The sequence below is a fragment of the Larimichthys crocea genome, chromosome XIII, assembly GCF_000972845.2.
Source record: "Larimichthys crocea isolate SSNF chromosome XIII, L_crocea_2.0, whole genome shotgun sequence".
In the NCBI taxonomy this organism is placed as follows: Eukaryota; Metazoa; Chordata; class Actinopteri; family Sciaenidae; genus Larimichthys; species Larimichthys crocea.
Genome location: NC_040023.1, coordinates 30,206,080 through 30,221,394, shown reverse-complemented (window position 1 = coordinate 30,221,394; position 15,315 = coordinate 30,206,080). Strand labels below are relative to the sequence as shown.

The 15,315-nt window shown below is 43.0% G+C and overlaps 2 protein-coding genes across 2 annotated transcripts in view; both read left to right on the top strand.

The window, feature by feature from the left end:
* Positions 1–899: 899 nt before the first annotated feature.
* Positions 900–9,763, top strand: si:ch211-79k12.1 (peroxidasin homolog). Its single transcript, XM_010731600.3, has 7 exons — positions 900–1,051; positions 1,788–1,909; positions 2,413–2,611; positions 3,807–3,952; positions 6,064–6,208; positions 7,822–7,966; positions 8,954–9,763. The coding sequence occupies exons 1-7, from the start codon at positions 1,000–1,002 to the stop codon at positions 9,039–9,041; spliced, it is 897 nt and encodes a 298-aa protein (XP_010729902.2). The 5' UTR covers positions 900–999; the 3' UTR covers positions 9,042–9,763.
* A 3,091-nt stretch (positions 9,764–12,854) lies between these two features.
* The window catches only part of cadm4 (cell adhesion molecule 4), a 141,441-nt gene continuing 138,980 nt past the window's right edge, over positions 12,855–15,315 (top strand). The window contains exon 1 of the mRNA XM_019267174.2: positions 12,855–13,237. Coding sequence (XP_019122719.1) covers positions 13,165–13,237 — 73 coding nt within the window. The 5' untranslated portion in view covers positions 12,855–13,164. The remainder of the gene's footprint in view (positions 13,238–15,315) is intronic.

Genomic DNA, 15,315 nt, shown 5'->3' with positions numbered 1-15,315 from the left:
TTTATTCTTCCAAATAACCGCGCAGAAAGTTGTTAATATCCTTAGCAGACATGGTTAGGATGGGGTCTCTCTCATTTTGTCTGTGTATTATGTCTACAATACAGACAAAATGAAAGAGTCCGTTGGAAATAATAGGCTGCTCAAAAATCGAGGTCTTTCATTTGCACCCAAAGGTTAAATATAGCCTAGATAAAGTTCTGTGTCTGTGTGTGGATTTTAGATGCACAGCTACCAAAATATTTTTACACGTCCTTTGAGAGACATTTGCTCTATGTTAAGACTGAACATCATATTTTAACAATGTACCAATGTAGGTCTGTGGTGGAGGCAGGATGAAAGCTCTGACTGAAAATGAAAAAAGGGAAATATTTTAGATTAAATGTCAGTTAGTCTAAAGATGACTCTGTAAGCATTATGCGTCGGAGTGCAGCAAACAGTCTCTGAGACTCCTTGACAGACTGAATTTCTTTCGATCTTGTCTCCTGTTCAGCTCTGGTTAACAGCGAATCGATCAAAGGTCAGACCTTATGAAGCGTAAAATGTTTGCTTGTATGGCATTGCATTTCACTCCGGGATATTCCCAAGCTCTGCGGCAACTTGTCAACACTTCTCAATTTTCTGTTCTTCTACTTTCTTCAGGAACGACACTGACCGCCGCAACAGGTTCAGACTGAAAACATGAGACAAATGACGCACTGAAAATGAGCGGACCGCCACAGTTTCTTCATTTAAATAACATCTCATGCATTAACGCGTCCCATCAAAAGATATAATGAGGCTCATTGAGCAATTTATATAATGATTTGGATGAATAGTTTATTTGTGCTTTCAGAATTACAGACTATTTTCGAGCCCACTTCCTGAAAAAAAACAAGAGTTGTAAGCCACACCTACATCTCGTTAGACATAAGTACTGAGCAAACTTTCATTTCAGATTAGAAGCTGCGTAGGACTGCACACCATCATTCTGATATTGGAAAGACTTCTTTTTTTACAGTCATGAAAGTGCTTGTACTTGTTGCAGTGGTCGCCTTGATTCATGGCAGTGATGGTAACTATGTTGTTGTTGTTTTTTTTCTCATTCTCTATCAAAGACAATCTCCTCCAAACATAGATTAGATTGCTCCTCTATAATGAGCTGTTGGTTTAATATTCAAGTCTGCTTCTGATCTTTTTTTTTTTTCTTCACAAATATATTCATACAGTTTCTGTCTCTGGGGTGTGTGTGTGTGTGTGTGTGTGTGTGTGTATTTGTGTGTCTGCTTGCCTTTGTGAGTTTGTTTTTTGAGGGTTTTTTTCTTCTTCCTCTTCTGTCACACTGATGGGTTTCCCCTGGTGGCTTATGAAACACAGACTAAAACAGGAAGCGTTGGTGAAATTATCAAGAGACTCATGAGAAAAACAATTAAATATCCATTATGTATACATACTGTATCTTTACATAAAATTCACATTTTAACTTGGAGAAAAAAATGCTGTAAACTTGAGTAAACATTTTTGTGTTTATGATTTAAAGACAAATTGCCTCAGTCATCGCTGTGACAGTAAAGTGGAAGAACCTGTTGTTGGTCATGTGGTCATAGCTACTTTGACTTTGATAGTATTGGCAGTTTTCCAACGGGAGCCTGAAACAAATGTCAGGAAGAGGGAGAGGTTGTTTTGAAAGTGTTGCTCTGAACAGCAGCTGTAGATCCCCGGGGCTGGTCAGCACGCCTTCACTCCTGAGCCCCCCTGCCTGTTCATGTTGCGATCAATAACCTGCATCTGTAATCTCTGTCCACATGCAGCCACTTTGCTCATTAAAGGGCCAACCGAGCCGATTCTGGAGGGAGTGGAGTTCAAACTGGAGTGTCTGTACTCAGACTCTGAATTCAACATCAGCCAAGTCCACTTTGAGATCTTCTACAGGGTGAGTCAAGGGATCCAATGGGTAGGGGGTATGTGAGAAGAAAGCAGTGGCACATTTTAAAAGTTCAGGATCCTCCACTCACTGTTATGTGGGTTTGCTTAAAACAGTGCAGAGCTTGAATATTTTATTGTCATCGTTTGAACCTTTTCCAAACAAATGTGAAATATTCTCATTGATGTAGTGGGGAAACATGAATAATTATTTTATTGATGTTGTTTTTATATATCTTTACATAAAAAAAGAATGTTTACTGAACAATCATGTGTCATAACATTTGTCTACGTAAACTAATATGCAATTCCTGCCCCTACATGGGCAGTTAAGTGCTTTGTGCAAATGTCACATTGAGCAGCTGTTTGCTGAGTGTTTGAACACAGTCGAGAACTTTATACAAACTCCTCAAGTTAATCATTATGTTGTACATACTACTTTTGGATCACTCCTGATATCTCTGATATCTCAACCTTTATAATGGTCTTTCTTTCTTTCCCTCTCTTCACCAGTACATGCAGGAATGGCATCCAGTTCGGGAGCGATCTTGGTGCTACTATTCCATGAAAATCGAGCAGACTGCCGAGAGTCTTGTCATGACTATCCCCCGAGCAGGAAGGTACTCTGAGGGGCCCTACCGCTGTGTGTCCAACGCCGACAATGTGACTGCACCAGACAACTCCTCCCAAGAGCTGGCCATCAAAGTACACTGTGAGTGCCTGGGTTGATGGGTAGGTGGTGTGCGGGGACTGTCTGTTGAACAACGAGTCGGTGATACTATATTTCTCTTTTGCCAAATAAAGAAACCTTAGATTTTTCTGTGTTGTCTGTGTCCTGCAGAGGTCAAAGAGACTTCTGCAGAAATCTGACAACAAGCTAGATAAAAATGTGTCCTGCAAATAAGGCGCACAGCTTCTGAGTTTCACTTTCTAATAAGGAAATGTGCAGCATAGCTGAGAATACTGACATTACTGACAAAGGAGGAAGTATAAATATACACTGGTAAATAATCTAGGTAAGAAAACCGAACAGAAAGACCCTGAAACCTGGCAATTTTCCTCATATTTCCAACCAGCAGGAGGTAAAGACAATCTTTCAGACACTGTGGACACAGCTTTCTTCACAGTGAGAAATAGAAAAACACATGAATAGTTAATAACACAAGACATATCTATGCAGGGCAGCTGCAGACTGTGTACAACAAAACAACTGCAAAAATTACAGATCCAGCCCAAACACTGTGTTACCTATGATAGGTTGACTGCAGCCATTTCATTTATTATTATTATTATTTTTTTTTTTCTGCGCTCTGTGCAAACAAAAACACATTCTTTCCTTGGTAGGGTTCAAGTTTGCAACTATCAGTGTAGGATACACGGTTGAATGAAACGACATCCATAGCATAGCTAGTCAGATTATCAGTGTCCTCTATCTTCTCAGTGGCCATCAAATCGACCGTGATGCTGTTTGATAGGCTCCTCAGCCTCATGGGGGGAATCAATAAGAAAGAAAGATTAGAATGGACTAAAGAACTGAAGGAGACAGAAGAGGGAGAGAAGCCAGGAGCTGGATGGACGTGGGCCATCTATAGAGATGGAAGAGAAAATGAGCCATTATTCACAACACTGCCTCTCTAAAGACTTCGATAAGATGAAGCCTATTATCATTATTATTGATTGCTTGGTACAGTCTGTACCACTGGGAGGCATTCATACTTGAGCCTATATACTCAAATATACTGAAAAGATAAGTGTTTACCAGCTGCTCCCACTGCAAACATATGTTCAGTCACGTCCGAAACTCATGGAGAGGTAGCTTCAGTGTACATAAAATTTCTTGCTTCATTAATGCTTGATCACGCTTCCTAACTACCGCTGTGTGTGTGGGTTTTTTGTTTTTTTTTTAGATATGGGAGAGCTGTCAGTGTCCAGGGAGGGCTTCACCAGCTACCTGGGTGTCCCACAGGACCTGAAGGTGCGAGTTGGAGATGACGTGGTGCTCAAGTGCTCTGCCAGCTCATCAGAAGAGCCAAGCTACTCCTGGAATAAGAACGTGAGAGAGCGTCAGGAATGTGCACACAGTGGCAGTGTCCTCATTATGCTTTTGGAAACTTGTCATTCTCTCTCCCACTCTCTCCCTCGCTCTGGTTTCAGTGTGACCTCTTTATTTTTTTTTTCCCCTGTCTTCTTCCAGTCTCTCTTGGGCCTTCTTTTTTCCCTCAGCTTTGCTCAAGCATTCTCTTAATTTTCTTTCCTCTTCACATCTCTGCTACACTCCCTGTCTTTCTCAAGCCACTTGTTTCCCCCTCGCCTGTCGTCTTTTCTTCTCCTCCTCCTCCTCCTCTTCTGAAGAAGTGCTCTGTATTTAAGTGACCGGTTGGCTTAGGCTCACCGCTCGCTGGGGATTGCGGCTTGCCCACTTACTGAGGATTAATAGTTTAATGAGGTCTAGACAAGAGCCAGTCAACCTGAAAACAATTATGTGGATAGATTTCTAATGATTTTTTTAATGTTTGGTTAACCACTATTGAATTATTCAACTGGGCTCTTCACTGAGCTAAGGAACCCTGGCCCGAGGGAAATTAAGACATCTCGGTGTAAAATGCCATAGTGACAATGTGAATGTAGAACAAGAAGAAAGTTGACGAGTTACACTGTACCCTTGTGGTGAGAAAATGGTATTACACTTGATGTGGTGATGCCAAAATCACAACTTCCAGCACCAGCAAACAACATGTATAATAAAGTCATAGAAACTATGAAGATATCTCGGGAACAGGCAGACATAATTGGCAAGTATTCCCTTTTGTTATTCTTCTTGATAAGTCGCCACTGAGGTTAATATGCTTGTTAAAGGGTCACTGTTAATCCTGGTTTTAAATGAGCTTACAAGTCCAAATCCAATTCAGTGGACATTTTATACCGCTAAGACTGTTTTGTCCTCTGCATGATCGTGTGGAGTGCTTTAGGTTTTTGTCATCATTTGTTGAATATACAGCACTGTCACTTTGATAAATAATAATAATAATAATAATATTTATTGTCAGCATGACTGGCAGTTCTGTCACTGAATGGAGTCATTCAGCGCACCAGCTCACCTGTCGATCTATCTACTCACACACACGACCTTTAGTAAAGAAGGAATGACTCATTCAAGGAAACGACGAGCTGAACTGAGATGAGATAAAAATGTTAGTGGGTGTGTGTCTGTGTGTGTGTAAGCTCGCTGTACCTATGTCAGGCATGGATATGGGGCACAAAGTGGCATCAGAATGGCCCACTTTGACAGACAGCTGCCGTGGGCACATTGCCCCCCGGTAATGACAGCAGGACAGAGGCAGAAACGGGCCACTGCTTTAGGAGCCAGTGGATTTGCATACAAAATGCTGCTTTGGCCAGACCTGGCCTTTATGGGAAATCCTCTTAATTCAGATCCATTCAAATTGAAATGGACTTTCTTGGCAGGAGCTGCAGCTCCCAGGAGCCAAATCATTTGCATGGTGTAATGTCTTTTTTTTTTTTCTTTACCCCCTCCTTCACGTTCGTTTGTTTTCCAATCCTTGTGTTTGGCCTATTATTTGTTTCCTCCCATGTCGGGCTCTTTCTCATAATAGTGCTGCTATTTTTGTGTCAACAATTCATCCTGCTCCCTTGCCATCTCATTATGTGTTGTGTTAACAGTGTGTTGTTGCGGCATCATTCTTTGCGGATGATAGTGTTATCTGGGTTATTGACTTGTGTCGATGTGTGTTCATTCATTGGGATTACTGCACAGGTAAATACACTTCATTTGGGACTTTGGTGACTGTTCTCTGAGGACCATGCGCCAACACATATTTCGATCTTTCTGTCTGTGTCCCTGTGCCATTGCTGAAACAGTCTCTCTGTTACTGCCTACCTTGTTCTATTTCGTTCGCTCTTTGTTCCTCTTCCGTTCATACACAACTCAAAAAAACAAAATAAGACTTTCTGCCCCTTTACATATCTGAAACTCTGCGTTTCTCTCTCTTTCCCCAACTTGCATCGTCTGTTCTCACTCTCTCCTATGCTTCCAGTGAAGGATGATTTAAATTTGTGTGACTTAGTCGATTCTGAGTCGATAAAATGTATTTTTGCCTCCTGCCCTACTTTGTGTTCTCTTGTATGTCTCTATCTTTCTCTCAGGGTAACGACTGGATCCTGCCTTCCTCCACACTCACGCTGAAGAAGGTGAGCGAGGCAGATGAGGGAACGTACACTTGCATGGCCGAGCATCCCTCCATGGCGTCACTCAACAAGAAACGCACCATCAGCATCACCGTGCTGTCCGGTAAGAAGAGAAATACCTGAACATCTCCTTTTGTCCTTTATTCTGGCTAAGTCTAGATGGTTGTTGCCGCTTCCTCTTTCCGAGAAACTGGTAAGCGAAAACAATGTTCCATTACCTCTTACCTCTACCAATCAAAAGAGAAGTCAGGTGCATTAACGTCATCGTGAACATATGCAGAAGTTCTTATTTGTAATTGTGAAACCGTTAAACCCCCGAAATTTCTGAGGAAAACGTTACAGTGCAAAGGTTTTAGTTGCACAGAGAAGTGAGAAAAACCACTTTGATGCTGTAACAAAGAGACAAATACATTTCTAAAAAAAGCACTTCACATGAAAAAGGTGAGAAAAAAAGTCCCAAATACGTCAAATGGAGCGACAGTGAGATGATACCAGTTGCTGTACATTTGAGTATATACAGCAATGACAGAACAGCAACAACTTTAAAAGATAAGATGATAGTAATTAGATATAAAAGAAGCAATGCTTTTTTACCTGACCTTTGATTTTTTTCCCCCTCTGTTGACAGAAATGCCATGTCAAACATAAGTGCACTCCAGGGCACCGAATGAAAAGACACAGACCTAAGAGTGGTTCAGAATACTCGTGAGCCATTTGAAGTGTCCTTTCGTGTATTTGTTCCAAATTGCAATGTACACTTTCTGAGATTCAGAAAAAAACCCATGGGATTTTCTAATATGATCAGAAAGCATACATTGAATACATCGTAGCACTTTATGATAGTAAGTGAACATTTACAGACGCTCGATTAAAACTCTGGTCGTCTGTTAGCCTTTGTGGATTAACGTCTACGCAGTGGACAGTTTCTCTTTGTCTGAGTCTGCATGACTGACAAACTGTCTCGTTCCTCACGAAACGTGAAGATTGTATTCAAGTGGAGAGCTAATTTCATTACAACATTACAGCTAATCCAATTTACAGCACTTCATCTGTCTTCATCATCTTTATCAGTGACCTGTGAGATGACTGCACTATGTTAACGCACTGCAATTTTTAAACACTACCCTCTTAGCCAGTAGGATTCATAAGCCCTGTGATTTCAATCGTTTGAAATTATGCAACCTCTAAAAATGCAATTAAGCCAATGCATGTTATTTATTATGGTAGAGTTATCTTATTACGGCTGCAATTGACTCATTGGTCACTGCGCTCCACGGTGTCTCCAGTATTTTCTCAGAAGCACATGTACTAATTAAAACGGTAATAATTTCTCCATGCTGAAATAATGCTTGCTCATCCTTGAAGGTATGGTGAGCAAATGTTGCATGTCACTGCCGTTGCTTTGAAATTGCATTACAATAGTGGTACAAACCTTTAGCAAACATTCCTGGTGCGAATCCATGCGACTCTAACTGCCAAGAAATCCTCTTAACATATGGAATTAGAGGATGCATGAACAAACGAGGCATGTGTTGCTGCTTCAAATACTCATGATTGTGTTTTCTCAGTCTTTACTTTGACACCTTTTTTCTTCCACAAACAAACTGCAGGTTGCCTTTAGAGGTTTTGCCTGGAGGCGGGAGGCTTATAGTTTTACTGATTTCATAGTCTGTGTGATACATGTTTCCCTTCATGTTTGACTGATCTGCCCCACAGCTGATGCCCCCTGGTATGAGTCTAGTAATGGCCGTCTCATGTTGATGACCTCGGCTGCAGCTGTGTCTCTCCTGGTGTTCATCCTCTCCATGACTGTGTTCCTGTGCCGCAGGGCCAAGCAGACCAAGACCAGCAAGGGACCCATGTAAGGAAGGGCGATATATTTGAGTGTAATCTGCGTGTGTGTGGGATTGTTATTTTAAATCGCATTCAAAATCTGATGGATAGCGTGCCTCTGAATGCACGTGTGCCTGTGTGATTGTTTGATTTCTTTATCCACACTCACCTTCCTATTTTCCTTAACTCAGCCCAAGTCTCCTGCAGTGTGACTTTATATTACAGATATGGTTATTGCTGCAATATTTCATTCTGTCTCGTGCTAGAACCAAGGCCATCTCAGTTACAGCCTGTATATTATAGTGCCTGTGCCAGTGTGCACCTTTGTGTATACTTCACCTTGTGTGTGTGTGTGTGTGTGTGTGTGTGTGTGTGCGTGTTATATATGCTTCGTTCTTGCAGTAAACCTCTCCACACATGTGCAAACTGGTGCCTGTGCGATTTTATGTGTTTCAAAAGGCATTATCCACACTGAATATTAAAGTCTATCTCAGCAGGTCTGACCTACTTGACCCCATCCTTGATCTTTTCCATGCTCCCTCAGCTCCCATGCGTTTCTGCACACTTTCTGCTCATGGAAAGTCAGGGCTAATAGCACCAAGCTTCCTTCTGTGACAGTATATAAAGTATGAAATAGGAAATAGCAATCATTAGTGCATTAGCGAAAATCCTATTAAATCCGCTGCCGACAGTATGTTAATGTGCACCGTGACCCCATGCAGCTTTGCTCATTAACTTCTTTCCCATGTGGACATGATTTCTATGTGTTTCCTGTGACATTGAAGAAAGTTTAATCCTTATATGTGTGGCTCGGTATGTGTATATGAGCATGTGCACATGAAAAGAGAGATGGAGAGTGAAAGAGAAAAATAGACTTTCACATCAAGAGCCAGGTGTGGTTCCATCCCTCGCTTCTAGTCTATAATTTCCTCACTTATACTTTTCTAGTGCCTACTGGGAGATCGATATACTGATAATCACGGTCCTCTGTCTTTCTTTCTCTCCCGCTTCCCAGTGATGACCGGTCTCAGAAGAAGCCCATCTACAAAGCCAGTGTGGAATCCCTGCCCTCCACCTGTGGAGACAAGCAACCTCTGGTGTAACTGCACAGGCAGGTGCAAGGATGAAGAGGCTGGGGGTAGAAGATGGAAGGAGAGAGACGAGGAAGATGTAGTGGGTGGCCAGAAAATGAGCGATTCTTAAAGCGGGAGGAGGTGGTATAGGATTATGGATAGCCATGCTGAGGGAGGAGAGAGGGAAGGAAGGGGGGAGACAAAGAGGGATATTTGGTTACTATAGCAAGAGCAAAATCTAAATCAGTAGCAAGATAAGTGTAAAAAAAAAAAAATCCTGAAGGGCAAATGATTGCTTTAGAGACATAAAAGCTGCTTTGCTTGTGGGTGTGTACTGCAGTTATGCATCTTTGACAAAAAGGTGGCCAATTTCTCATCATTTATTTTTGCAGTGCAGAAAATTGTGAGCTACGTTATTAGTGAAAATGATGGGAGGGTGGCTATTGTGTACTGCAAGAGCTGTACTGCGAGGCCTCCTTGTGCAATTCTTTCCTTTCCGTAAAAAGAAGAAGAAAAAAAAAACACATAATTGCTCAGCTGTGTATTATGAATGAGCCATTTGGGTAATAAGACGGGGTTTTAGTTCGCTGCTTTGTTTCTCTTTCAATCTGTTTTCCAAAGCAGAACCAGCTCAAAGCACCTATGAGAAGGTCATTATAATCTCTTTACTGTGACAGCTATCAAGCACATTGCACTGTTATTTAATTTACTGTACCTTGGATTACTTTGATATTAAATGGCTTTTGAGAAAATATTGTTCGCTTGCCTCGTGTGTGCCATTGATTTTTGTTCCATTTTACAAAAGGAGACAATGTGTTGAAAGCCGGACATGCATGCTCGCCCGGCCGCACGTCTTTCTCGATCTGGTGGCATCTCAGGCTTGCATCAGCTTGTTTACCAACCTTTCCCTTCAGTCTGTAAGACCTTACTCTGAAGCAATGACCTTTACTCAAAGTACTGTGTCTGTGCATGCTTGTGTTTTTCCCCCCATCTGGCTGTGAGCACAAAACCCACTCACTCAAGTTCAGCTCACATACACATATGTGAACTAAAGACTAACACTCACTCAGAGAAAAATAGTGAGGTCACGTAACCTTGAAACTTTGTCCATCGATTATAAAAGTAGGCAAGGTCAGCTCAAGCCAGTTCAACTTCAATATGGAGCACGTTCACGTTTATTCTGATTCACCTAAAGTAACTAGCATAGAATACATCTTCATCTTTTTATTTCCTCCACTGTTGCCTTGTAACCCTTAGCGCCGTGCCACAGCACCATCGCTTATTACCATAACCGTGCTCATAATGCAGAGAATTTCATTACGCTTGTCTGCTGAAGTTATGTAGGGTTTTATGTGGTTTTATTATCGGTGTGTGGTTGACCGTAGGCTGTCGTTAATAATGGGCGAAGCGGCAGTTTAACAATGACACTCCATTAAGGGGTGCATGCGCCACAGAGCACAGCCAGGATAATGTTATTAAACTGATTATTCAAGCCCCCCTGTACAGCTCTCCACTGCTGCAGCCATCCTTTGTTGAGCATTTTACAGACTCCTTGTATTTCTTCTCCAGCTCCACAAACTTTTGCTTACTTTATGTCTTAGGTCAAGCCCATGAATAAAAGACACGAGATATAGAGACTGTAACCAAAATAGACAGGACTTTTTAAAAATCGGTCATGCTCTGTCAGAAAAAGTACAGTGTTTTTAAATTTAAAAAATGCCGTCCTGCATGTGAAATGCCAGTGAGCACCATTTTGTTTTGGCCTTTGAGTCAGTCATGAGTGAAAAGCTATGTGCTCCCTTATGGGCTTTGGACCCCGGGCTTCAACCGTTTGGCCAGAAAAGACAAGATTATGTATCAGGAATTTCACACAGTGGAGCTGTCCCCGAGGTACAAGGCTCTGGTTGGGAGGGAGAGAAGTGTAGTTTACAGTAACATTTTGACCTTGATAGTGCCTCATGGATAAACCACCGGACAACAGCTCGGGGCAATGCAGGAGCTGTGCAGAGAATACAGAGCAGTGAAATGTTTTGTTTGGGGAAAGGCATGATCCTAACAGGACAGGGGTCTGTGACATTTAGGTCTGGCAACTCAGTCTGGTAGGCAGCTGTCCAGGTAGTCCTCAGTCACTCACACTAGCCTTCATGTAAAGGTGACTTATACCAGACATGACACCCCATTGACTATCGCCAGGCATCTGTAACTTCATGCCACTGCCTACTGCTGTTCTCGTCACGGTCACTTGGTTTTGTATGTGCTTTCTGCATATGTTGTGTCAAATGGCTGAAAATGAAGGAGTGGAGCTCGCTGGAGAAGCAGGTGTTTTCCCCTCATTACTTCCTGACAATGCCCCATCTGGTGCGTGGGAGCTGCTGCCACCGACTCCCTGCCAACCCGGGGAACAAACACTCGCGGGGAGGCTGACGGGGAAAAATAGGATGGGATGGGAATTGGAGAATGAGTGCAACAGATATCATCCTCACCAAAACAACGAGGTTAAAAACTTGTTGTGTCGATACTAAAAATCAGTGAGGGGAGAAAGCCTGAAGCTGAGGCTTTACGATTTCTCACAGATCCATAAGTCGAAGTCAGATATGAGGCGTGAGTTCAAAGTAACTTTATGGAAAGCCAAGGGTAGAGATATTAATATTAATGCTAATGGACTGGTTTCATATTTTACTGCCTGTGTCAACTTTTCTGAATGTATTAGACAAACTGACCAAAAGTGCCTGGGAAGATTTGTGACAGATGAGAGAGAGGCCAAAGCAGATTTGAAACCCATGACGGGCTATCCCTAATTTTACATGAAGGGGGCGCCAAAGATACAGTTTCAAAAAGATGCCTGCAAGCCTTTGAGGTTACAAACCCGTGTTATAACACTAGATTAGAGAGGGGGGGCAAGGGAGGGGGGGGAGATGAGGAAAGAGAAACAATTTTCATAATGGAGCAGCGCTCTCTGACTGGAAAACACAATTATGGACAAACTGTGGCCACAGCATGAGGGTAAAGTTAAAGAGGCCCTTTAGCGGGACTTAATAGGCCCTGACTACAGATGAGCAGAAACACTGGGTCGTCCGGTGCACAAGTTTTTGTTCCAGGCCATTAGCGTCATTGTGAACGGCGATTTAAACCGAATACACTTAGGTCTGCACTCCTTGATGAGCCCCGTGCACGATGAAGCAGCTCCTGCAACATGTCCCCTGATCTCTGAACACCTGGAGACTGCTGCACATTCTGATTTGGCAGTAAGTCAATAAACAACCTTACCTCTGGTTCTGATCAGCGAGTTGACAAGTAATCGTTAACAAATTAAAGTGAACAATTAAAATAGCTCCGTTTGCGCGTCAGCATTAAAATGTGGTAAAAGGTGATTGCTGACGCGCAGACGAATCGGCACATCCGCGCACTGATTGGTGCGCTCAATCGCTTTTTTTCTAATTTGACTTCAGAATACAACAAATGACTGCAACATTATTGTCTCCTCAAACAGTAAACATCTGTTCCATTTTCCGTCATCTTAATCATTGTGTCAAACATCCCTTTTCGCTCCGTGGAACTGAATTTGAAATAAATTGGTTATTTGCGTCTGAAAATTAATGTTGGTTATCAATCACATTTAGAACGGATTGATTTCAATTAATTGGAAGGTGCAGCCCTTCTTCCCTCCCCTGCTCTCCTCCTCTAGAGCCTATTTCTTTTGAAAAGCCCAACCCCTCGTTCTCATCCGCACACTCCTCCACCTGCTCTTGCTCTCTGCAATTGGTCAGAAACACACACAGGCCCGCCCTTATTGGCAATCTTTTTTTTTTTTTTTTTTTTTTTAAATATATTTACAATGTAAAGTAACCAAGAAAAACCGGCCAAACCATAATTTTCAGGCATTCAGAGAGAGTGGGTGTGTGTGTCTGTTTGGAGCATTACTATGTACAGACCTGCTGTTACGCACTGAGCGATTGATAAAACACACACTCGCTCACGCACAGCCGCCCGCGCGTTTACGCACACACACACACACGCACACGCACACACACATACACAGACGCTGAAGGCGCTGTAGGCAGAGTGAACCTGCGGGTTCATGTCACTCTGATTTCTCCAAGGAAGAGGAATACTGACGAAGAGATCAAGGGAGAGGGAATATCAGCGACAAGACATGGCTTTCGCGACCGTGTGGAACTACTGCATCCCTCTCAGCATCATCACAGTCGCCTGCTTGGTGCGCACTGGTAAGGTTCCGAGAGGAAGGACCGAATGAGTGTGATGTGAATGAGAAGAGTGTTAAGCCGTGTCGATGTGCTGCTGCTTTTGTTTCCGTGCAAGTTTTAAACCAAGTCTTCTAGAAGAAGAAGCTGAATTAAAAACGCACCGGGTCTATTCTGACTTGTCAGACAGGAAAATAAGAGAGGGGGGTGGAAGGAGGAGCTGACCGCGGGACAAAACACGTGCGGATATTCCAGTTTACAATCATCCTGCGGATTATTGTTAATATTCAACATGGTCTAATTACAATCAAAGCCGTTTTGCGCAAATCTAGGCTACATCTGTGGTACTGTTTGGGTATGAGTCATTGTGTTGATCACTTCTAGCAACTGTTAAGCTGGAACACCCCCGAGCACCTCATTGCAAAAGTGAAAGGCTTAGGCTCTCTGGCACTTTCTTCCTGCCCACGCAAAAATATGTATTAGAATTATTCTGTGCTCTGTTGACCTTTGTGCGTCACAGCATTATGATTATTCTCTCCTTCCAGTCCATGATGGGGAGTTATTGTGTCATAGCTGCTGCTGCTGTGTGTGTGTGTGCATGTGTGTGTGTGTGTGAGAGAGAGAGAGAGAGAGAGAGAGAAAAAGAGAGAGAGATGGGAGTCCCGAGAGACATATGTGCATAACAGCCATCCATGTAGAGAGCTCCGATTGATTATTCTGACAGCCACATGAGAGCTCATAACAAATACCCGCAGTGGACCAGACATGTGTGACACACCAGACCCAGCAGTGGTGTTTGTTAACTGCTTTTATATTCTGCGGTAGTGTGAGCGACTGAAAGGACCTTTGAGACCTCACCTTATCAGATACAATAACGTACAACAATCTATTACAAAGCCTTGTTGATGGCACCTGCAGTGCTTTTCTTACCATCACTCCTCCCACCGGAGCATTTCATTGTGGGATAGTCCTGCATAGGCATCATGGTAAACCACCTTTATCACAAGTGCATCTGCTGCAAAAAAAAAACAAAAAACGAGGATTTGGATTAATCTCAATCATGACTGTGAGCAACTCCAGCCTCGTGGCATTCTGTGCCATCTGCTTGTAAAATACAGACTCATAACAAACCTTATTAAATTCCACCCAAAGCTTCAGTGATTCTGGCTGAGCAGGAACGGTAAAGCAGGAAGTGCACACATGAAAAGCTGCATGAGCTGTCCCGTGGCTATACGTTGTCCTAAGGCAGTGAAAAGGTTAACCGCGAGGTCGGATATTGTCTCAGTCAGACCTGTGCTGTGTTGTTGTGATGATGTCTTTTTATATAAGGACCACTACATTTCTTCATAGCCATTCTCCCGGCTGCAGTGAGACCACCCTCTCCACGGCCTGTGTATTGATTTCTTCCCTTGAGTGTCTTTGTGTGCATGTATGTCTGCTCCCGTAAGAGTGGTGGGCTGATTTATATGCACGTGTGTGTAAGCGCTTGTATGCCGTTCAAACCGGGGTACTGTGTAAGAGGTCCACGTTTGTGTATGTGTGTCTGCATGACTCTTTATGAATATGCTTGTGCGTTGCATGTAAATTTGCTTTATGTCTATGTGTGTGTGTGTGTGTGCGTGTGTGTGCGTGTGCGTGTGTGCTGCTTATGGGGTTTTGCCTGAGCTGCAGGCAACCTCTGCTGGGGGCTGCTCACTGATCACTGTCATTAATCTAGCCGCTGACAGGGGCCGGGAGAGACAGTGGGTCGGGGGAATGGAGGGTTGTTACAGGGAGGGGGTGGATGGAGGAAGGAAGGAGAGAAGGAAGTGCAAAGATGGTCTGTTTCTTAACACTCTTGCACATATACCCTGCATGCTTTTAAAAAATGTATTTCTGATAACATATCAGCAAGTCCGTTTCCTATTTCCTCCACAGAGAAAAAGGCAAAACTAATTTAGAAGAAAGGAAAAAGGAAAGGGTTGGTAGTTGTTGTTGTTGTTATGCCAGGACAGAGATTGACGGATTGATTGGATGGATAGACGAATGAGTGGACATATAGATTGAGAGGGTGCTGTGAAGACGGGCGAGGCTGGGAGACTTGGCCCCTCGTTTGAACTGCG